This window comes from Strix aluco, chromosome 4 (genome assembly GCF_031877795.1).
Source record: "Strix aluco isolate bStrAlu1 chromosome 4, bStrAlu1.hap1, whole genome shotgun sequence".
Classification (NCBI taxonomy): domain Eukaryota; kingdom Metazoa; phylum Chordata; class Aves; order Strigiformes; family Strigidae; genus Strix; species Strix aluco.
Genome location: NC_133934.1, coordinates 112,923,580 through 112,948,169, shown reverse-complemented (window position 1 = coordinate 112,948,169; position 24,590 = coordinate 112,923,580). Strand labels below are relative to the sequence as shown.

General features: G+C 37.9%; 1 protein-coding gene and 1 long non-coding RNA gene across 6 annotated transcripts in view; one reads left to right on the top strand and one right to left on the bottom strand.

Moving 5' to 3' along the window:
- Window positions 1–5,579: 5,579 nt before the first annotated feature.
- Window positions 5,580–6,360, bottom strand: LOC141923543 (uncharacterized). Its single transcript, XR_012623326.1, has 2 exons — window positions 6,243–6,360; window positions 5,580–5,726 (listed from the first exon to the last, which is right to left on the bottom strand). It is a non-coding gene; the product is annotated as an uncharacterized LOC141923543 (long non-coding RNA).
- Window positions 6,295–24,590, top strand: part of NRDE2 (NRDE-2, necessary for RNA interference, domain containing) — a 36,578-nt gene continuing 18,282 nt past the window's right edge. For 3 of the 5 annotated variants that reach the window (XM_074824918.1, XM_074824922.1, XM_074824923.1), the window contains exons 1-6: window positions 6,295–6,515; window positions 13,888–13,996; window positions 16,011–16,238; window positions 18,366–18,515; window positions 19,993–20,455; window positions 20,658–21,060. In XM_074824918.1, the coding sequence (XP_074681019.1) occupies window positions 6,437–6,515; window positions 13,888–13,996; window positions 16,011–16,238; window positions 18,366–18,515; window positions 19,993–20,455; window positions 20,658–21,060 (1,432 nt within the window). In that variant the 5' untranslated portion in view covers window positions 6,295–6,436. Of the gene's footprint in view, window positions 6,516–12,598; window positions 12,743–13,887; window positions 13,997–16,010; window positions 16,239–18,365; window positions 18,516–19,992; window positions 20,456–20,657; window positions 21,061–24,590 lie in introns of those variants that run through there. The other 2 variants (XM_074824920.1, XM_074824921.1) reach the window with 2 other exon arrangements.

Genomic DNA, 24,590 nt, shown 5'->3' with positions numbered 1-24,590 from the left:
GCATGTACAGCATAAGTTAAAATACTTTACAAGCCTGAGGTTTATGTCTAAAAACCTAATAGGCCTATCTAGAGTATGGCTTCGAAACAACGGTTTTTCATATTAATTTGGTTGCTCTTTCTGTTTTGTGTTATGGAACAGTGTATACGTATTTCTTATATGCATACAGGGTCAGTCTGACCATGGCTTTAGTTCAAAGTTCAAGGCCAGAACTGCCTTGCAGCTTGAACAATCAAGTGCAAAAATCTCCTTTAGGTTTTTGAAGTGTAGAATCAGAATGTATATCTGAACTGAACCAGTTAGTTATCTTTATTATGTATGTCCATCACAAACATACCTGGAATAGCTGATCTACCCAGGAAGCATTTGATAACCCAGGAAGCTTATCATAACTGAAGATTTTACAGATAGAACTTGGATCAGTAAATAAATCACCAGATTTATTAAAGGATTAGAAGGATGGCCTGACAGCCTTTGTAGAAATATTAGCAATAATGCATCTCTGAATAATATCAACTTATATATGTTTATTTTCTATTTAATTTTTCCTGTTGAAGGAAAAATGTTTGCACCACTTCCATGTAATTTTATATCCCTGTTTTGTTAATAATTTAAACTGCTAAGATTTTATTTGGGTATTATTTAGTACATTGTAAGAGGAAGAAGGCAGTAGAATCGCATATTTTCAATGAGCAATAACGTAATTTTCAAAATCTATGTATAAAAGACTCTAGGAAGTATATATATACTGACCTGTGAAACAGGTACTTTGAGGGTAAAATATGCTACATCAAATTTAATAGCAGTATTATACAATATCCTCACCTAGAATACTTACTGTATGTGTAATACAATATATAGTTAAAAACTGAAGAGAAAGTAATTGGAATTTGTTGTTAAATATGAGTCTAGCTGATTTCCCTTTAAAAATACAATAGAAGTGCTTTTGAAAGACAGATGTAAAATTATTATACCTTTGTATCAAACTATGTTCAGTTTTGATCTGTCAGTTTTGAGGATTGGAGGAATAATATCTTGACATTTAAGAATATTTTTTTCTTAGAAGGTGTCTTCTTGAACTGCCTCTCTCAAACAACAGCAAAGCGTGAGATGATGGAAAGCTCTACATCATTTCCTCTGTGAAATGTCCCAGCCGTGTCATGCCTGATGCTCATGGTGTGAGTCTGGGTACCTGGGAAAGAAAGCAGGCAGGGAGGAGAGCCAGCATCATGGCAGCGGTGGCTGCCAGGCCACATCCAGATTCAGGAGACGCTAGTCCTTTCCCTCTTCAAGTGAACAGCAGGGGTTGGAAGGGTGACGGGGTGAGAAGTGTAACAGCAGCTTCGAAGGGGAATGGAGCGGGGTGAAGGTGTCATGGCCCTAAGGACACTGACAGGCCTGACTGCCCCTGCCCGGCTTTCCCCAGGGCCTCCCCCACCCTGCCCACAGCCCGGGACCCCATGTCAGCTCCCTGGGGACATCAGCCCCTGCAGCAGGGCGGGTCTCCATCTCCCCACAGCCCTGCCCTGCCTATGGGCCCTGCCAAGCTGGGCCTACCTGTGGGCCCATGTCCCAGCCCAGCCTCAGCCCATCCTTGTCCCCAGGGTGGTGCGTCATTCCAGGGCTGGGGCTGCCCTCAGTGCCCTGCTCCTGGCTGGGGAGCTGCTGCCCTGGCCCCTGCAGCTCCTGGCCCCCCCAGGAGCTGCCAGCCCACGCAGCACCCTGACAGCAGGGTAGAAAGAGGAAATACAGTAGTTACCGGGACCTTATCAAGCATCATTAAAGTCCCAAACGTGCAATGGTCCTGCAGGAGATCATCTCTTCTGCATTGTTCTCCTGGTGAGCCCGGCCGTGGGACGATGCTGAGGTTACAGCCTGGCGGCAGTGCATCGCACCTGGCAGAGCTGAAACTGGAGCTCTTGCGTTTCCACCTGCCGAGCAGGTCTCTAAAAAATTAGCCCTTGGTAAAATTACTCAGTAGATCTCAGTACATCTGGGCAGCATTGGCATAGACAAAAGGATTTCTTAGTGAAAGAAACCTGAGACAGGGCTGGGAAAATGTAGAGGAAGGTTAAAAACCTGGCACACCATCAGAACAGGAACCTGTGTTATTGGAAACCCCGCTGTGCTCCGTAGGTCTTGCTGCAGGGAGATACAGCTGTAGCACTCTCCTTTTAACATTTGCCCCATTCCTCTCACTGTTGGAACATGCTAAATATGTCACATTAAAACCACATATTTGCTTATTAGAATAAGGTGCATAAGTGTTCTTATCATGATACAAGGGCATCATCACATGATGGTGGCGGCACTCGGTACATCAATGAGGTTTGAAAAGGCTGGTGGAGCACAGAGGTGGAAGCCTGCGGGAGCCGAAGAAGGCGCACGTAAATACATCCAATTGTCCCTCTAGCTCTGTGGTCAGAATTCGTTTCGTGTCCTCCCTAATGCAACCTCTGCTCTTACAGTCTTACAAAATTTTACAGTATTTTAGGGATGCTTATTTCTTTAAATGAGTACAATGTAGCCCTTACTCAAAATGGTAGCCTTTATTTCTGATGCTTTTATTCAAAGTACCCACTGTGTATGCTTTAAATTACACCGTTTATAGTGCTGTACTATAAGGCTTGTTCTGCAAGTTTTTGCATATGAGAACAAACTCTCCTTTGTAAAGAGGATGGCCTCTTGATATCTTGAGAGAAATGAACCTACTCCTAGCAGGAGCTCCTCAATCATCAGAGTGGAAGGAACAACTAACTATAGGATTTACTATAGAGGAAGTAGAAAGTGTGGAGAAGCAGCAGAAAATACGAAAGATGAGAGGCATGATATTGCAGCCTGTGAAGTTAGGGTGTGGAGGGCATGACAAAGCAAAATGCGAATTGAGTGAGGCCAAGAACCAAACTGGCCTGCTGTGGCCTTTCAGGCCCTGGAGAGGGGCCCCAAATTACTGCTTCATATGGCACCCAAAAGTCAGATTCACAAATACCTACTACAATTTTATTGTAATAAGGAAAATGTTATGGACCTGATGAGAGGGGTTTTTTTGTCCATAAACATAATGCTATAATTTTTGTCAAAATATACAAAAGAACTCAAGTCTCAAATTACTGAAAACTATCACTCTCACATCTGCTTAGGCAGTTCAGTACATTACTCACCGTAAGGCTTTCCAAAGAAGAAAAATCCTTATCAAAGAATAAAAATCCTTAAAATGGATTACAAATAAAAAATATTAACTGTACCAGACTTTAGTATGTTAAATAGGTACATACTATGTAAAAAGCAGACCAGAGTGTTCTTAAGTAAGGAACTTGTTAGTTCCTCTAGTTAGTTAGTTCCTTCTTATTAACAAGGAACTCTTGTTGTATATAGCTGCTGTGTTTTTGCTCGTATTGTAAAAGGCTTGATGGTTTGCTGTTATTAGATAGAACTGAAGAAACAATGCTGAGTGTTTCAGGTAACTTTAGACATCAAGGTGTTTTGGTCAGGTTCTTCACTAAATCCTGAGAAAAGGCTTGGCTCAACTGAGTTGAGGCAAACAATTATGGAAGTATTTTTTGCCTGTAAAGGCTTAGTAGGGTATTCATATAACATTATTAAAATGCATTTTGCAGAATTTTAAGACAAAAGCTGCAAAATAAAACTTGTTAGACATGGGGCTAAATACGTTGCAGAAACTACGTTTCATCAGAGTGGGCACTGCTCACTCAGTCAAGGAAATGTCAACGTAGAAGACTTTACTACATAACCAATTTCTACTAATGATAAATAGAAACTACTTGTACAAATAAATGCAATAATCTAAAAGCAACGTTCACACAAGTCTAACTTCCACTTGTGGTAACAGGAAATATTGCCTGCATTTATGCGGTAGTGTTAAATATGGTACGGGGTTTTTTTACGTCACAGTAATATATGTATGGCAACAATACTAATACCCTTTGTTAATTTATCCCTCTCTTTGTAATTGGGGCTAATCCAGGGAGACAGGGCATAAATCCGTATTTAAGATTCTTATAAACTCTCTCTTTTGTCATTTGCTTTACTCGCAAAAAGCACATTTTCTGTATTCTCTTTGCTGAGAAGTTGTTAGCTACCATCACTATGAGCAGCTGAGAGACAATGTGAATAATGACATTCAGCAAATAAACTGAATGCCTTTGTTATGAAATCTGTTTAGTTTATCCTGCATCTAGAGCGTCCTGAAAGGGCTTTGAGTCTGGTTTGTAAAAGAATAGGGAAATAATTAATTTTCTGCAGATATGTGGTAGTTTTCCCAGTGCTGAGGTACGCAGAATAAACACATTTACAGACTTCAGTAACTATCCAAATAAGATTACAACAAATATTTCCATGAGCAGGAGAGTTCTGACTCAACTTTCCCAGTAGGTTAGACTCCCAATATGAACTGCATGCACACTGGAGTCTTCCTCCCACTGAAAATCCTGCTCTGCATTGCCACCTGTTTCCATGTAATTTGCAGTGATGTAATAACCTGTAACCTCCTGTTAAATTTGGTTGAAATTGGTCACGAGTTCTGAAACTACCTGGAGAAATTATGCCAGGCAGATAGAAAGACAAATGCTTGTTCAGGTAGCATAATTACATAGGTTTTCTCTTCTCAGGAAAAAGGCTAAAAAGTGTGTGACAAGGTAATTATTTTTAAACTGTGTCTTCAGAATTTGGTCACAAATTGGTAATGTGTTTCTTTTAGATTTTTTTTCCCTGTCTTCTGTATCAGTTCTGGGCAGATATATATTTCTATATATCACGTACTGCATTTTCCACATTCTAATGTTTTACTACAAAACTTGATAGATGTTAACAGACTTGGACATTGCTCCACATCACTATGTGAGCATACATTTTAAAGCCCATTCTTTCCAAGCTGGCAATCAGGCCCCACTCATTTGATGACTTCCAGACTATCGGTGTCCACGACCACTATTTTGTTCTGAATCCTCTTCTCTCTGTACTTATATTCTTTTTCCCTGTTGATAAAAATGATTAGCATTTTATAGATTAATAATAAATTAAAGGTGGGAAACAAGGATTAAGAAATAGTTTTATAGTCTTCTAAAGGAAGAAGTCACCAGCGGGATTCCTTGGGATCTGACTGTTCAACATCTACAAAAAGGCTGCAAATGTCAGTGAACTAGAACTGACAAAGACTGCAGATGGTGCAAAAGCATTCAAGATAATCAACTGGAAAGCTGACTGCGAAAGGTCGTTGAAGTATTTCAGAAATAAATTATAAAATGACCTAAAAAATCAGCTCAGTAAGCACAAAGTGGTGTGTATAGGGAAGCTAATCCTAACATTTATACACAATAGTTACCTATTGTTATTGCTACTCAGGAATGGGCTCTTAAGAGACACTGTAGCTCAGGAGAGGCCAAAAGCCAAACAGAATGATCAGAAGGTATTGGCAAAGGAGCAGAAAAAAACCCAGTCATTTTAATTCCATACAGTCCCTAAACCCAATGTACACCTATAGCTTAATGCCTACATGAAATTCTGGTTGTACAGTAGTATTAGTGTGGGAGTTAGAAAAACTAAAGACATTCAACAAGGAGAACATTATGGAGTGGCTTTAATATATGAAGAAAAAAGGCAGACTTTTCAGTCCAGAAAGGAGAATACTTAAGTATTTTAACAGCATATAAAATTTTGCAGAGAAAGTGAACAAGGATGCTTCTTCCTCACAATGCAAGAATCAGGCACTGGGGTTGAGACAAAAAGGAAATACTGTTTCAGACAATACATAATTAAAAAGTAGAACATCCTGCCCAAGAAGGTGCAAAGTGCAAAAGCATAAAAAATTATTTTTCCAGTTCCTTTATGGAGGGCAGACTCATGGATGCTATTAACCATAATGGGTGACGCCCTGGTCAGGAGGCTTATAAGGGACTAACTGATTGTAGGAGGTTATTTCTTCCCTAAGCCCTCACTACCCATATTTGAGACAGGCTGTCTGGCTAGATGGGCCTTCAAACATACAGTGGGTACTAACAGAAAGGAAGCATAGCTTCTTACAACATTCTCGTTTACAGAGCTGAGCATTCCAGTCTCGAGGAGACGCTGCCCGGGTGTTTACTCCCAGTGAACCCCATGAGGGAAGACAGGGTGGTGGGGAAGGAAAGGCTGGCGCTGGAAACGCCATCCTCTCTTCTTTCCCAGCAACTCCCTCCTCCAGTCCCCCCTGTAACGGCGGAAGACGATGCAAGATATGCGGATACCTGGAGAAGGCAGGACGCCCGCAGCAGCCCCAGCACAGAGCCTTTCTTCCCTCAATAGCTACCGGGCGTCGCCGCCATTTTGGGGGGTCGGGCGGACGAACTACATATCCCAGTATGCTCGGCGCAGCGGCGCCATCTTGCCCCGCCGCTCCGCGGGGCAGTTCGGGCTGATAGTAGTGGCGGTAAGCTGAGACATGGCCCTGTTCCCGGCCTTTGCCGGTGCCGCCCAGCCCGGGGAGCCCCCAGCCGGCAGCAGCGAGGGCTCCAGAAAAGGTAAAGTCCCGGGAGAACTCTCTTTCCCCCAACAGCTCTCTGCGCCCCGGCCCTTGGGGAGCCCTTCCGCTTCCACTCGCCTCCACACGGAGCCTTGTGCACCGTGCCGGCCCTTGCGCGCACCCCCTCGGGCCTGCTCCGGCCGCCGGGCAGCCCGCCCTCCGACGGACTAGCCCGGCCCGCCCGTCCGTGCCCGCGCTGCGGACGGGGCTCGCTCCGCCCCCGCCATGGAGCTGCGGCGGGGGCGGTGCTGCCGCAGGGGCCCGGGACCCCGGCGGCGGCCGGTGTCCAGCGCCTCTGGAGGCCTGGGAGCGCGGCAGAGGGGCCCATCGGCCCGGGCCGGCCCGCCGCTGAGCGCGGAGGGGTGCGCCCCTCAGCCCGCGCTCCTCCCTCCCGGGCAGGGTACGAGCGTCCGTGTGGGGCGTCCCGGCGCCCTCTGCGCAGCGCTGTGCTGCCGGTTGGAATGAAGTTACCGTACTACGAATAAAGTTATTTTCCGTGAGGTAACTTTGGAGATAACCCGAAATAGGGACATTCCCATAAAAATGGTGCTGGCTTCTCATTGGTGGGTTGTCAGGTGTGTTCAATTTGCTTCCAGCTATCTGCTAGTAGGTGCTGGAGGCATGGCTGCAGAAATGCTCATCTTTGAAAAATATGTGTATGGTAACTGTGTGTGTGGTGGAGGTTAGTTTTATGCAGAAAATGAGGTGTTTTTTACCACTAGCCTTGGATAACTTAAAAAGTGTTTTCTCATTTCCTTGCTTATTAAGCCAAATTTTAGTTGTAAAGGATATTTTTTGCAAGGTTATGATTCAGTTTTATCATTGTCACAGTTGCTGTCCAGAAAGTTATACTTTTAATAAACGAGTGAAGAACCCTGTCTGGTGTATTGCCAAACTCTGAAGTATGCACAACATTTATTAATTCTGCTGAGAAATGTTTTGAACTATGCTTTTTGCTTGCCAGCTTCCACCACCCTTGAGTCTGCCCATCCTCTAGACACCACAGCAAGGGGAAACTGGGCTAAATTTCTTGTCTGTTTGGTCCAGTCAGTATGGTGAGATTTTGAAGCTTTTAGCAATATAGGCTGGGGTTAGCTTCTTCTAACCAGTTCTGCTTTACTTGGCATTGCAGCTGTTGATACTCAGTCTGCCAGTATAGAGATGTTCTAGCTACATTTAGGAGCCTTTCTGGTAATGACGCTTGGTGCAGGGAGTAGTGGACATAATAAGACCCAAAATTACAGCTTCTAGGAAGAGAGGAGCTGCTCTGACAGGTAGAGGTACAGTAAAATTCTCTAGTAGTAAGACCTTGCTTATATTTTAAAACTGGGAATTTAGCTTTTAGGTTTGTTATGCCCAGTCTGTCACTGCATACCACCTGTCTAGAAGATCAAACTACACAGGAAGAGATTTTAAGACTGACTTCTGGATCTAGATTTCAGTAATTAGCACTGTTTATGAGTTCCATTTTGGTCTACTGGAAGTTTTTTGTATGAGAATTATTGACTACATTTTAAGGAACATAATTTGATTTATGTTTTAGCCAATATTGTACTTTTGTTTTTAATGACCACATTTCAGTGTAAGTTATAAAAATTAAGTATTAACTCACAACCATGTTTATGGTGGCCTATATCAAATTTCACATGTTCAGCTTGTGAGAACTTGAGAACTTGACAGGCAACTTCGGTATCTCTCTGATAGATGGCTCTCCTCAGGACTGATAGGAAGCCAAAGTCTGTCATAATACAGAGATCACAGAGTATGTTGTATTTAACATGATGCCCAAAACTGAGGTGTCTTTTGCAGTCATTTAGGACTGCTTCATAGTGTTATTGTAAAATTTGAGGTAATAATGTAAATATGCCAGACATGTTTCATTCATCTGACCACCTCTTGTCTCATACTCTTACAAACCATCATTTATAAATGTAAGTACTGCCTGAAACGGAAGTATTGCTGTACACTCTTCCTATCCTGCTAGATTGCTGAGTTGCAGCAACCTCTAGAGTGCGAAGTAATTTTGTGTATGGTTTCTTACGATTATGTTGTCAAGCTTAATTAGTTTTTGGTAGAAGATAAAGTACAAATTTATCAGTAGCCATGAACAGAGCAGTGGTAATAATGAACCCTACTGACAGGTAGTAAGCATTATGCACAGCATTATTTGCAGTCTGAACTATTCTATAGGTAAGCTGATGCAGTGATTTTTGTTGAAAGCGGATTTTCAGGATTCTGAGAGGCAACAAAAGGCTTTGCATAACTCTTAAAGTCTCTGTAGACATGCACTGTACATTTTTAATTTTTTTTTTTGCTTGGGAAGGTATAAAAAGAATGCCATTGGATTGTTTCTACTGTTGTGCTCATAAATGTGGATGGTAGAGTAGAACATTAACAAGTACGTGCATATTATCACAAAAGAAGTCTTTTATATCTTCTTTATGTTCTTTAAGAAGGTAAATCTGGTCTGTGAAAATGATAAACTTTTCAGACATCTGACAAGAAAAAATAGCAAACAATTGTAAAGGTAGAATTTTAAAGTTTGGAATGCATTTTGATGTTTGAAATACTTGTATCCAGCTAACTGATTCTCTGGATATTATTTACAAGGAGGTTTGGACTTGCCTGTTGTGTAATGGAAAAAATTGTTCAGTTCTTTACAGAGTATTAGGTCGGTTTGATTAAATTGTTCAGAATATACTGTAGTTGGAGAATTCTAAACATTTCCCTGGTGTATCCACAGAGGCACACTGACTGTGCTACAGGGGTTGGTTCTTGCAGTGAGATTCTTCAATGTTTTAAAAATGCAATTTGATCTCATCTGCTCAGGTAGAACCAAGCTACAGGTACAGTCAGGGGATTAATGTTTATGACTCCATTTCTCAAGGTGCATTTTCCTTAGAGGCCCTAAACCAGTAATTTAAAATATGAAAAATAAACCTTATTCTGGTCGTGCTCACTGTTGTAATCATATTGTACCAAGTTAGCGAGTGACTTCACATCTGTAAGGGAATAAAAAATACTTTCAGGTAAAGTTAAGTCAAAATGACATCTTGGAAGTTAATTTGTAATAGTTAATGGTGATAATAGACATTATTTTGCTATATTTAAGGCAAATTTTCTATGGAAATGGATTTCATGCATGCTTGCTGTACATCTGTCTGCTGGCTAGTTCCCCAATATCTCTCTCTTCTTCCTCAGGAGTTTTAACCCTTTCAGTCAAATTTGTTGTGGTGGGAGAGAGAAATGGTAAAAGTAAAGGAGGTCTGTGAAAATCTACATTTGTTTAGGAAAGGTGAATCTAGATAAAGTGCCACTGCTTCAAGAGAGGCTGTAACACGAATTGAACTGTTACCAGGATGGATGGGCTTGGCAATGAACGTCTGTACATTAGCCAACTAATAAACATCTTCAGAGATCACAATCTGACACAGCACAGGCTACCTCTTGCCCAGCCAATAATTAAGGGATGTGGCAAAGTACCGTGGAAGGGTCTAGAGAACCCAGATAATTCCTGAAGCTGTAGCAGCAGTGGGGGGAGTGTAAAGGGTAGAGGACAGAACTCAGAAATCCAGGCTTCATTCACCCTTTTGTGAGCTGCAGGATTAATTTGCTGGGAAGAGGAGGGGAATGAAAATTTTTCCAACTCTTTATTTAAGAATGTGGTACTGGTCTTGGAACAGCCTTTTAAACAGAGAAATATAAAGATAACTGCTTTCCACTCTTCTGCCAGTTCAGGTGTAGCCTCTTTAAAGTGTGTTTTGTGCCTCGGGGAAATTTATATGGTTGGTCAGCCCCATGCTTTATTTTGTCTTCTAAAACAGCTGGAGCTTTACTACTTTCTTTGTTTATTTTCTTCTGTGTTCCTTTTTTTTTTTGTCAATGTGATCAATAATGCCATTTTTAAAAGAAATGTATCAGGTTTTTTTTTTTCCAGTTTTTAAGGCTGAAGCTCTTAGTGCTGCTAAGGATCTGTATCTCCATTTAGAAGTTACTTGGCACTGTAGTGCCGTAATGCTTGAGGTTATAAAATTTATCATACTTGTATGCAAACGTTTTTTTTCCTAGCTTGGGCTGGTCTGTATCTAAAGTGTTTACACTGATGAAGAGTATTAAAAAATGCACTGTCTGCATTAATCTGTGGAGGACCTGATAGTACGCTCTTGAAATCAATGAAAAGCCTGTTTTGATGCGTACAGCATTTTAAAAGACCTTAGATCAAGATCTGAAAAGTTAAGTATCTTAGACTTTTTTCCTAATGTAAGGCTTGAATTTTGAATTTTGTCATCAACAACTCTGTGTGACTGAAGGCAAATTATTTAACTTCATTCTGACTTTGAGCTTATTTAAAAAAAAAACCCATAACCCAGTGTTTTATTAAGTGTCATGAGTTTTAGTATTAATATATTTCAGGTGATTTTTGAACCATAATTCTTAATTCAAATCAATACAGAACTACCTTACTATAAATTTATTTTTACCAAAAAATAATACTTGTAAATGATTTATTGCACATTACAAAGGGAAACAAGATTTTATTAAAAAGAAGAGAAGCTCAAAGGCTACAGAGAATATCTTAGTGCTGAAATATGTTATTGGCGATCTGGCCAAAGACAAATTAGATAAGTTTTATATATCTTCCAAACAGATATAATAATTTTAAGGAGATCTGTCTGGCTAATAGTTTTGTCCTGTTATGTGATACATCTTTACACCAGAGACTCTCCCAACCAGTAAATTTTTCTGTTTTGTTAGGTGGATCTGGGCAATACAACGCAAATCAAAACAAAGATGGATTTTTTTTTTAAAGGGAATTAAATATCTTCTTTATTTCTGTAAATAAATAAAAGGCTTTATGCACAGTTTAGTTGCATTTACTGAATTCTGGAGCGCTCTGGACCGTTGTACTTTCTCTGAATTTGTCTCTGTTTAAGCAATACCAGAGTGTGACCAGTGGAAACTCATTGTAGGGTTGGAGTTTGGTCCTGCGTTCCTTTACACCCTGTCTTCATTACCAAAATGAACTGAAATAATTGAATATAAGGAAGATACTTTTTTAAATCAATATCACATTTAATAAAACCTCAAATCTCAGGTAAAAAGCAGCCCTTGGTATAGTGCATGACATATATTGAATTATTAACTCCAATTTGATTATGTAGTAGTTAGGTGTATGAATTTATTTAACTCCTGTGTGTTTTAAGTATGTAATGGTTACAGAATTATGTGTGAGGAACATTTTGGTATTTAATGGAAAATACTAAATACAATTCTTCTAAGAAGTAATTATGATTTAAGGTTGGTTCTTAACACGTCTCTTACAGGATCGAAATAAGAAATTAATTTATTGTTGCATAACACTTTATTTCCCAGCAGGCTGAATAATTATTTTGATAGGCAAGTGAAATGTTGCTTGGATATTATCCAGCATAAATCTTTCTCCTCTAAGCTCACCAAAGGTTTTGGAAGAATGCTTTGTGGTAGATTTACAGTTTTAGAATCATAGACACATACTTTAAACGAAGGCGTTGGTGCCAGGGTGGATTAATTTAAATTAAACAGTAGATTTTTATCATATTTTAAATAGGAAAGTAAAGATCATGGTCTTAAGGTTTCAATTTTTATTGTAATTTTACATTAATATATCTTAAGTATTTTCCTGGAAGGGAGAAAGAAAAATTTCCTTTTGATTTGTAACAAAATAGGGTAGTGTATTTGCCTTAGGTTTGGTGATTCTGATTGTCAGGCGGTAATATGCATGTATGTTACAGAGCTGAATTTTTATGTTTCAGTCTCCATCCTACATTTTAGTGAGCTGGGAAGTGGTGTGTGCAGTGTTTTGCAGAGTGTTGGTTGGGGCGCTGGTGGGAAGTGTGTTTTGGTCCTGACAGTGCCATGAATTGTGGATTCTTCTCTGCCCAGAGGTGGAGGCTCAAGACAAGCCGGCAGGGAGGGTGGCCCTCCTCATGGGGCCTTTGGTAGCAGGGGCAGTCTCTTGGGAAAGGCAAACTGGAGCTTTGCTTGATTGTATGTACTCCTTGATGAATCTAACTTAACAAACTGTTTTGCAGCCTGCTCCGTTTTAAATCCTTTTGTGGACAACAGTTCGGGGACATGAGACAGAAGAAAGTATTTCGGTGTGAAGAGCAATGAAAGAAATACTTTAGAAGGAGGAGAGATGTATGGCTTGTCAGACAATGAGTTCATGCTATTTAAGGATTAGAGGTCAGTGTAGTCAAAAGCACAAAGACAAAAGTGTGACAGGAAGAACATCGAGGCAGAAATGGTTGTAAAGAGCATGGAGAACAGGCAGGGAGACCAAATTTGTTCCTTTTTGTTGTTGTTTCCTGTGGTCTGGCACCAGAGAGGCTGCTGTTAAGTTCTGTGCTTATGTGAAATAATATTTGTTGTTTAATATGTTAGAAACTTTCACATACTTAAAAGAATTCTAGAAATGACTCTCTATGAAAATTGTTACAGAAGTTTTAATATCAGTAAAACTATTGCAAAAAATTCCTCCTCGCATCCTGTCAGTATCTGATCTTATCTGATGGCTGGCTGAGGTCTAGATACAGAATGCTTAATGCTGACTAATACATCAAAATTAGCATCAATTAGCCTTTTTTCACACTATTTAAAAGTCTAATGGGATTTTGGTGGTTAGAGAACTGAGAATCCAGTGACACGTTTTGACCTTGTATAAAACACTTGCGTATTCTTGTCAGTAATGGGTGTCCCTATCAATAAAACAGTGTTAAAAATATTTTCTATACAGTGAGTATAGTACATTTTTGTGAGTTTGCATAAGTTGTATTGCATTCATTAACTATACCTTTCATTTAATTATGGCCTTCTGTAATTTTTTAAATTTTACTCTTTAAATATGTAAATACCTATATTCTAGATTGTATATAATAATTATAATTAATATATAATATAAACCACATGAAGATACATTAGAAGATCTTACACAATTATGCATATATAGCATTTATACAATGTATAAATATATAAAGTTAGAATTTTTACATGGTGAAAATTGGACAGATTTGGTTTTTTTAAAGTATATAGCAATATATGAAACATTATCTGCTTTCAGTATAAACTTTTAAGTATTATTATACAGTGGGTTTTTTAAAGCTTAGATTGATGTCAGTGGCAAATTACAGCTCCCAAATATTTTACCTCATTAGAACCTAGTGTTCTGCTAAATGGAAATTTCATGAACTGCTTTCTGATATGCTCAATTATTACACATGATTTAGTGACATTTGCTGCGAATTTAGCTGTCTGCTGACTAGATTAACCCCCAACTTTAAAAAGCCCAGCAAGCTAATTTGTATTGATCTCACACTTTTCTTTACCTGCAGAATTGGACTGGCTTAGTAACCCAAGCTTCTCTACAGAAGATGCACTGTTGCTGCATCAGCACACTACAGAAGTTGCAAATCTTGTCCCTGAAAAATCACCGCTAATAAGGTAGGATATACTTCAATATCTTTTAAAATAGCCTCTTTCTTTTGTCCTGCTTATATTTTGTTATGTGAGACCAGAATCAGGAGCTTTTAGGGCTGCTTTTCATTCCACTGTTCAGTATTTAAAAAGACCTGAACTGAGTCATATATAAAAGTGGGAATAATGCTTCTGTGTCCTTTAACTTAAAATAATGAGAAATTATACTTACGCAATTACATTCCCATTTTCTTTTTCTCACAGCTGCATTTAAATCATTGTTATTTTGGAATGAAAAGGAAACTGAGTGATCATGATTCTTCATTAGCTTTTGAATGTCCTAAGTGACCCTTGAAATAGTGTAAAGATTAAGCATCATCTTTGTGATTTCTCTGTGAAAACCGGTTCAATCAGCCATTTCACAGTTGAGTTTTTTACTTTTCAAAATCTAGTTGAAGGTGTGATTTAATGAAATATTGCATGTATCAGGTTGCATGGCTGTGTAGAACATGCTGATCACTGAAGCGGGTGATGATATTCTTTTACAGAAATGAGCTTTAAGCAGCCACATTTGCTGAAGAACTAGTTTTAATACCTTCACCAGAATAGCTGCTATACTTGGCATATCTGCACTATATAACTAGCACTTAATTATTAATGGAATTGAGTTGCAGTTGCCAAGTTCAAAAACCATTTTATACAAGTGCCTGTGTTTACAGTGACTGTTGGTGGTCATGGTAGAGAATGACTTTGTAATAACAATCACAGCTGAATACTTCTTTTTGTATACTTATTCTTGCATTTACATGTATTGTGTGATTGAAATGCAATCATCGTTCTGTTTATCAGTCATATATTCTGCTTATATTTCTTCAAATATTTTCAGGACTTTAATGTCATAAAACTAAAGAATTTACAAATTACCATTCAGATAGAATGACACAGTACCCACCATATTTAATTTATCTTTGAGAAAGAATTTGTCAAAAAATAGAGTACAGAGAAATGTTTGATCTTTTTGCCTGTTACTAGGGTATGCTCTCAGTTCAATAAAAACTAATTATTCCAACATAGTTGGTGGTTTTGTGGGGGTTTTGGTTTGTTTTTTTGGTTTTGGGGAGTGTGTGTATTTGCTTTAAAAGGCCTGTTAATGGTTCACCCGTGGCTTCTTTTTTCTTAGTGCCCTTAAATAAATTGTGTAAGGTTTTGGTTTTTTTTTTTTGAGGTGCCTTGCTTCTGAAACACTGCATTTTCTTTTATTGGCATATTAGAAATACTGAGACTTGTCACTCCTTTCTTTTATTGAAAGGTTCTAGAAAAAAATGTTTAAAAAGAGCTCGTGCTTTAATTAAGGGTTAAAGAAGACCTCCATTATTTCAGTTGATTATTAAGTATGGGAGTGTATATAGTATGTACAATGACATACATGTGTTTTGCCAAAATTATCTGTCCTTTGTGTGATCTGTCAGTACGACAGTGTTTGTTACTACATTATATTATAACATTAATTCAGTAGTCATCAAAAGTTGTTCCTTGATTGGTGATATTTGACTTTCTGATCTGGAAGTGATTTTAGAAGTATCTTTTTGATATTTCATATGTAAATCATAAAGAAACAAGGGAAAAAAGTGCAGACTTTTTTCTTTTGCAGGTCACCCTGAAAGATTTCTCATCCTTTTAGCTTGACCTAAGTTGTCTTAGCAAAGTTAGGAAATTTCATCAGCTCAGTCATCTTCTTTAATTTGGCAATGATAATAGGTGGATATTTATACAGATCACACATCAAAATGCCTTTGACAATTAAATCTTTAGGACTGGTTGTCAGTAATCCCAGCAGCTGAAGAAATAAGCATAGTTGTTATTTAATGCAGATTTGTATCACTTCCATTGAATGTGTTTCTGCTAATTCTGTTCTCCAAAACATGCAGGGAGAATAAAAGTAAAGGGTAAAACAATTCTGAACTTTCTTATGGTGGTATTTCTTCACAGTTTTGCTACTTGGATATATAGTTATATATAGATTTATATACTTCTTTCCAAGCAGGACTACTTCAAGATCAGAGTTGTCAGGGGAAAGTGATACAGATGAGAGTCTGAAACAGTCAAGTAAGAAAAGGAAAAAGAAAAAGAAAAAGCATCACCACTATAAGAAGACAAAAAAAAAAACCAAAGGTGATTCCAGTAGCAGCGAATCGGACCTGGACACTAAGGACATCAATGACAAGGCCAAAGGAAGTGTCAGAAATCACGAAAAGGAAGCAGGAGCAAAGTATGTATTTATTAATACAGTGCAAGGTGTAAATTCATTGTGTTCTTGTACTTGTCCCTTCAACTTTATGAATTAAATTGTTACCACTGGTGGGTCATTTTTTTCTAAGCTGTATATGACTAAACCTGCACTCAAAGCAATGAAAATGGAATTAGAACCACTTGCTTAATCATATTTGAAAAACTGTGACTAAAATATTCTGTGAAATACTGTAGTGTAGAACAAAGCATGGTATGGCGTAATTAAATTTATTTTTAAAGAAATGTAGAGGCTTATGTTGACTTTTTGTAAGCATCTTGTTTCCTTTGGTCTTCTTTTGGGAGAGTTTGGAGAAGGATTGCATTAAACATCGTTCTTAATTAGTGCAAAAGTCTTAATATACGGTTGTGTTTGCTTTGTAATATAACTTCCTCATCGCAGAGTTAACATTTCATTTTTTTCATATTAAGACAAAGTTTGTTGTACGATTTAACATTTCTTTTGTGCCCAGCCATTTATTGCTCCATGCTGTATGCTTCATACTTCTTGCTCATGGTGCATGTAGATGGGTATTTAAACAATTGAAATTGTTTTGCTAGATATTTTTTGTTAATTCCAGGAGCTCTGAAGTGCTGTGTAACTAGTGGTGGTGTCATTTTCTGTGGAACAAGAAAATAGATGTGTAGTGACTAGCATGATCTTTGAGCAGTAAAAGAGGTTCTGTGAATGCACTGAGTATTCAGGTTTGACATACCTGGCTGTGCTTTTCTCACTCTGTTGGGTTTTGATCATTTCATTCAAAGTGGCCCAGTCTAACTAGTTGTGTAGGTCACCTTTCCCTATTTCTCTTCATGTTTGCTGCTTTGAACAGCCATTTTGCTTCTCTCAGATTCCCTAGTTTCTGTTTTTTCTTTAGCATCAGCAGCTCTGGCTCTAATTCACAGCACTGCAGCTGCTCCTGAGGACAGAGTGAGGATTTGGTGACACTGAAGAGTTGCTGTTACGGCTGGGTGTAGTCCAGGCAGTCCTTGACTTTCCCCCAATTTACTACTTTCCCAGGGCAGATTAACCAGGAGCTGAGAGCACGGACTGGTGGGCATGTGTCTATGTCACGGGATCTTACCGTTGTTTCCATGTGGAGGAATGGCAGTGGTACTGGAGGTATTGTCTGATGCCTCTAGCCACACTCACCTCCTCCCTTATGAAGACTCTGCTGTTGGCTTGTGGTGGCTAAGGTGTACTTGACTGTGAGGAAACACTAAAAGTCACTGGGATGCTTAAGACCATTCTGCTCTGCCCAGTCACTCTTGTCTTTGCTGGAAAGGTGTCTGGTCTGGATGGAATGGACTTACGTGCTGCACCTGGTTCATCAGCTGTTTGCTAGACTGGGCCAACCAGCCAGTGCTTTGCCCAAATGAAAGGGCAAAATGAAGTACGTTCAGGGTGTCTATTCTTACTTCTTTCCATAAATTGTTGATACTGAGAGAATACCGAGTTTTAAGGAGACTATTTTTGAAACCTGAACTGCAAAATTGCTCTAAATGTAGTAGGTCTTGAGAAATTTTAGAAAGCTTCTCAAAACTATAAAACTCATCTACAAAGTTTCATATTTGTAACATGAATTCAGATTGAAAGTTCAGTTATCTACATTCAGAGGCAGGTGGGAATTTCCACTGAAGTTCATTTGTGCAACTGTAATCCATAAACCACTTTGCACACTGTTTTATCAAATGCATGGGTATAATTACATCTAATCAACATAACCCTCATACATATTATCCTTTTTCTTAATTGTAGCATCTTACTAAGACAAAAGTAAATTTTAAAAGTAGTAATATATATGGCTTTTAGATTATAGTTTGCTGAGCAACTGATTGGTTACATCTGGTTATTACCTTTCATAATCATAAATTCAATTTTCAGAAGTGCAAGGAGTGAGTGTATTTTGTTTTGATAGTGCTATTAGTGTATTTCTTACTGTTTTTTTCTGAGCGTGTGATTGACTTTGCAATAATGGATGTATGCAACAAAGTCATGTACCATGACTGAGCAAATTAAATTATATATACAGAAATGCAGTGTTTCCTGGGTTTTGTAAATGCTGAGCATGTGCACTAATGCTTAGAATATACTTCTACTTTTCTGCAGTCTAGATAAGAAAACGTCAAATCTTACCAGCAATCGCTTTGTTTGGCTTGATGATATCCAGGATTTCACAGCAGAAACCTTCAGAATAGACAAGAAACCAGACCCTGCAAACTGGGCCTACAAATCTCTATATCGAGGGGACATAGCAAGGTAAAGTATGTTGGTTTCTACTGGTATTCAAACTATCACAGAGTCACTATGTCAAGATTCATTAACTTAAGTCTGGCTGTGAAATTTTATGCCAAGATGAGAAAATAAGATAACTGAATAGTTTCTTTCAAAATTTGACTTTGGATTGGGCATAAATATTTTAAAAGGCAAAGGATACCATGAAATAATGGGAATAAAGTGCATGATTTTTTTTTTTTTTCTAAAAACATTCTCTGCATGTTGGATGGCAGGCATGTGAACTTGTGGAACTGCCATCTGGAGGTGGCAGCATGGGGCAAATTCAAAAGCATGATTTTGAGGTCAGAAATCCCAGGTTCTGTTACAGATCATCTTTGGGCGAGTGCTCCTTTTGATCTCTGTTGTTCTGTTTCTGTGTCTGAAAGGGAAATGAAGGTACTGATTATTTCATACTGGATCTGTCAAGAGGTTTACTCGAGTATTTTGATATCCTTGCAAAAAAACCTGTATAGGTACTTTCTTAGCAAACAAATTCTGTGTTAGATCACCCAGACATTGTACCAAAGGGTATCTATCTTATGCATTGCTACATTTCAAATGAGTGTAGATGAAATTGTATATTGAACATTCTTAGTGGGTTACTGGTACTATGATGACCCTTCAGAACATTTCCTCACATTAACAGAGAAGCCCATCTAAAAGAGGCTACGCTGGGCTCATGCATTATGTACATACACTTATTTCTTGATGTTCTCAAGGAAGAAAATTGTTTACTATATATAAAATGTAATTATTTATGGAAGAGGGAGGATTTATGGGTTTTATTTTTGTAGTGTATATATACCTTTGCAGTAAAATTGCCTGGTTGCAATCCATTCCAATTTTCTGCCACCTTTGGCTTGTCAGCCAGCTGTTGAGATGAAAAATGTTACTTTAGCATTGGACATCACTGTCTGCCACTAAAATGACATTCTTGATAATATTTTAAGATGGTATTTTCCTTAATCTGTAGGATTATTGTGGCCTTTATGAACGTGGTCTCTCTTTCCTCTCCACCCCCCTGCCCACTCCTTGGCATATAAAATGCTTAGGAATAGAGAAAGATATTACCAGACTGGAGTACTGGTGTCTGATTTTTCAGTTTAAAATAATCTAAACTAAATAGCCTTAAGTAATGGTTTGTTCTTTCTCCAGGTTTGTCTACATGACTTAAAATGATAGGAGTAAAAAAAAATTTTCTTCTGCTGGGTACGACAGATATTGTTGAACTCGAGAAGCTTAGTATGATAATAAAAGTTGTGATGACACTGAAAAAATATATAAATTATAAGTCTTGAATAAGGAGAAAGTTACCAAGTCCTTATGCTTTTGAAGGTCTGTGCATACATTATTTGGGTCAACTTCACTTAAAGTACTTCTTCTGTGCTTTCTCTCAGAAAGGCAGTATCTTTTCTAAAGTATATTTTAGACTATGTTTAATTGTATTTTTTCTTGTAAGATATAAAAGGAGAGGAGAGTCCTGTCTTGGCATAGATGCAAAGAAACAGTGTATAACTTGGGACAGTTCTGCATCAAAAAGGAAGCAATTACAGAGGCGACCTGAGCGCTACTTCACAAAGAACAATGTGAAGATGCTGAACACAGATGGGATTCCTGTTTGCAATAAAAGTTGTCCATCTCACCCAGCTGCTTTTATACCAGTTTTCAAAATGGAAACTGATGATCCTTCTGACACAATGGAGGTAAATCCTCTTGGGATTTATGATACATCAACTACAGTGTGGCTACAAGGAAAAGAGGGCAGGATTGCAGACCATGAGCCTGTAAATACTCAACAAACTATTCAAGAGCCTGGGATAAAGATTAACTCCATTCTAATGGCAAAAGTAGAAGAACATAACAAGAAAGTCAGAGAAAACCCAAGAGATATTAATGCTTGGATGGAATTTGTTTCTTTTCAGGTATGTGTTCTGGCAGACCTGGTTGGTTATTATAAGTAATAAATACATGAACATTATGTTGTACTTTCATTTATTTAGGACTGTAGATCTGCTATTGGTGAAAAGTGAGCTGTTAATTCATCTTCACAAATGTCAGCATTCTTCTTGTGATTCCAGTGATGATTATTCCTAATGTTATAATGATTTTTCTTCTTGTTTTAAGGATGAACTAATGAGAGGACCTAGCCCATATGCCAGTAAGGGAGAGCAGGAAATAAGAAGAAAATCACTGAAGTTAATCTTAGAAAAGAAACTGGCCATTTTAGAGAGGGCAATTGAAAGCAATCCAGGTAATGTTGATCTGAAACTCGCCAGGCTGAAGCTTTGCACAGAATTCTGGGAACCACCAGCTTTAATCAAAGAGTGGCAGAAGCTAATTTTCTTACATCCCAATAATCCAGAGCTGTGGAAGAAGTATCTCCTGTTCTGTCAAAGTCAGTTCACTACCTTTTCTGTTTCAAAAATCAATAGTCTCTATGGAAAATGTTTGACTACATTGGCAGCTGTACAAGATGGCAGCATGGTATCACATCCTCTACTGCCTGGCACAGAAGAAGCTATGCTAGGTAAGGTTCTTTCTGTTTCCTGTTATGGGCCGAATGGCCTTCATAGGAGTTGACTACATTCTCTATAAGAATAGACTTTCCTGTGTATTATGGGAAGTTTTTATTCTCTTCAAAATGCCTGGCATCCTGATTTCTTAGCTGAGAATGAAAGCAGATATTCCAACCAAATACAGATATAGCAGATGTTTTTCTTCCCCAAGAGAGTTTGCGATATAACATCCAGTAAAGACTAATGCTCTGAGTGGTTTACAGTACAAATGTCAAGGATGGAGAATTGCAGCCAGCAACCGAGAGATGTGCTTTTATCTTTCAAAAATGTTTATTTAAAAAAAAAAAAAAAGGTTGGTTTGTGGAAGAAACAACTATCTCTTGTTCAAAAGTTTCATAGTTAATTACTTTAGTTCAGAAAGCAGGGACATGGGAAGTCCGATGTGAAATTTTCATGAGCATCCCAGTTCATAGATGGAGAATGCTGAACTGTAATACCATGTGATCGTGCCTTTTGTATTTATTGTATGCATGTATTTACCACGTATAATTACTGCTGGAAGGAAAATTAGTCAGATGGTTAGGATGCTGGACTAGGTCTAGGTAAGAAATGAGTTCATGCTCAGTTCTGGCATGGGTTTTAAATTTATTTGGAGCTAAATGACTTAACCTATCCCATTTCAGTTTTGTTTCTCTGCCTCGGGGGGTCATTGTGATTATTAATCTATGAATACACTGAGGAGGGGAATATATTAGTGTCACCATGAATATGTTTTTCCTTTAAAAATTTATTTTTAAATCTACAGGAGACTTACAAAGCAGTCCATTCTTTTTATCCAAGTCTTGTAACTGCTATTTGAGCTGTTACACAGTGTCTAGTCTGGATTTACAGATTGAGATGCTGGGTTACAAAGTAGTTTCAGGTGTTCAGATCTCTTATGGTCTTCAGTTGATTCGTCTTGGATCAAGCACTGGAAAAAGTGCTGTAATATAAAAATCCTGTGCTGGCAGCTGGATATTGTACTGCCTGTTAGCTTCTAATTGCTTCTACTGTCTCTGATTTCCAACACTTCAGTCACTTTTACACTAACCACAATGAATGTGATTCTCAGGATAAATGTTTTATTCAGCATCTATTTCTTCAAACAGGAAGGTTTTTCTTTCATTTTATTTCCCTGCTCAGAACGTATTTGTCTCATTAAATACTGTTTGTCAACTACTATGAGAAAATTGATTGATTTTTTTTTAATGGAGTTCCTTGAACTAGTTAACTTTATTAGATTGATTGACATTTTTCAAAATACTTGTTTGCTGGCAATGTCTATAAATAGGTTAAAATGAAAATGAACTCAACTTTATTTGTGTTTCTGTTCCACTCTTAATGTCTTCTTGTTCTGTATTAAGGCTATAGTGATTTGTTTATGAATGCTGTTTAGGGTTTGGGGTTTGGATTTTTTTTTTCCCCTTTGGAATTCAAATGATAGGAGTGGAGAAATTTCCAGTGGGGAGGCTTCTTAATCCGAGATTTTTTTTTTTTTTTTTTTTAGTGACTTAACTGTCTAATTCTTGGGATGAATTTGAACTGTCAGTGTACTTATTAGGAAGGTTACCAAATTGTTCGTTAAGATAAATATGCAAAGAGTTTCACAAATGAATTACAAGGTGAGCAGTGTAGATGTATGGTAGGCTTGTATCTTCAACCTTTGGCCTTTGCTAATGACAAAGTCTAAGATCTAATTTTAAATAGCGGTGGACTGTGCCATCTAGTGTTCAATTCAGTACGCAGTACTATCTGCTTGGAAACAGGTGGGGTTTTTTTAAAACATGAAATTTAAGAAAGCAGGTAAAAATTAATCTAAAATTATAGATCAGTTTTTACTTTTGAGATAACAATTTTTAAGATTTTAAATTTACTAGGAACTGTTAATGTAAAGTGGATAAATGTAAACATTCTCAAATTTTGCTGTGGGAAGGGAGTCCTATTTCTCAAATTATACCTATTGGTTGGGGAGAAACATCCTTATCTTTTAGGTCAGTTCAGCTGCAGAAGTGTCAGCGTCATGGGCTGAATTAAGTATGTATTCATGCTGTTTTCAGCTTTTATCACAAAGAAAATGCTGATCTTTGCCTTTCTTCAAATGTATTTTTCTTTTTTATCATGCAGAAAATCTTATGCTATAATTTATTTTTGGCTCCAGTTTGGCAGCAAATCCTGATGAGATATTCTCTACATTCAGACTATTTTAATCCAAGTTCATCTGTTTGAAGCTGAGAAACTAGGAAAGGACAACTCTTTCAGTGTCAGTTGGACACAGTGTCTAAATTGGCTAAAATACTTTGGAAGATTCTATTATATACTGACTTTTTGTGGTTTAAATATCTTCAGAAATCTCCGAGTCTTTGTTACCAGAAACAATCATTGACTTTGCAGAAAAATCGGATGAAATGCCTAGTTTGTGTATTCTAGCTGAATTCAGATTTTTTATGTACACACATCTGATGTAAATCTGAATACAGGTAAAAGGAGTAAATAATTTGCCACTTCTTACTATTAAAAAATAAGATGATCATTAGAAGCAACTGACATTAACCTATGATGTTACATGTGTTTATCTAGACACTTAAATATTTGATTGTTTAAAACCCTCCAAAGCCAATGGATTTAGTAAAGAAACAATAGTTTTTGAAGAACTTTTTTCAAAACTGTCATGAATGTTTTCAAAACTAAATAATGATTTGATTTATGGGTCTTGGGTTTTTTTGCAAGCCAGTGAAGATTATGATTTAAAGCAATTTGTTTTTTGAACAGCCAGTGTTTTGTTGAGATTTGAGTGTAATTTGGAATATCTCTGAAATATCCTTAACTGCTTAGTAAAAGAGGTGTTTATAATACCTGTTATTTCTCCAGCTCTTTCATTTAAGATTCTTGTTGCAAATACATGACTAGAAAAAGTGGGGCTTTGCTTCCCCTTTTAAGCTGAGACTGGAGGCTCAGTGTGTAGTACGGATATAGCAGTGATTACAGAAAGTTTGTTGAAGAGCAAGGGATAGGGCTCGACTCTACTTTCAAGCAGTAATACTTTGACCAAAAGACTGGATTTCTCTTAACTGAGTTCTTATGTAGGGGAAGATAAAATGGGAATGACAGTTGGAATGAAAATGGTATGTATATTACCAACATATTACCAATGTAACTATCTCATGCAATAATGAGGCAAAAAGGATTTTTGTTGTAATCACTTACTATATGAATTGTAATAATGCCCAGCATCTTCAAAGAGGGCTATGACCCACTCTGACAGGTGTCGAATAAACTGAAGTTGGGACCATTGCATATCCCTTTTATCCATCAACAGGGATAGTGCATGTATGACATGAACAGAAAGTCATCTCTTTGGTGCACTTAAAGTGGGAGGTCTTAAAGTAAAACTACAAGAATTTTGACATGCATTTATGATAGTTAGTCCCTGTGTCTTGGATTTTGATACTGTTCCAAAGCAGTTATGCTTTACAGCACTTCATGTATGTCTTTTGTATATTTG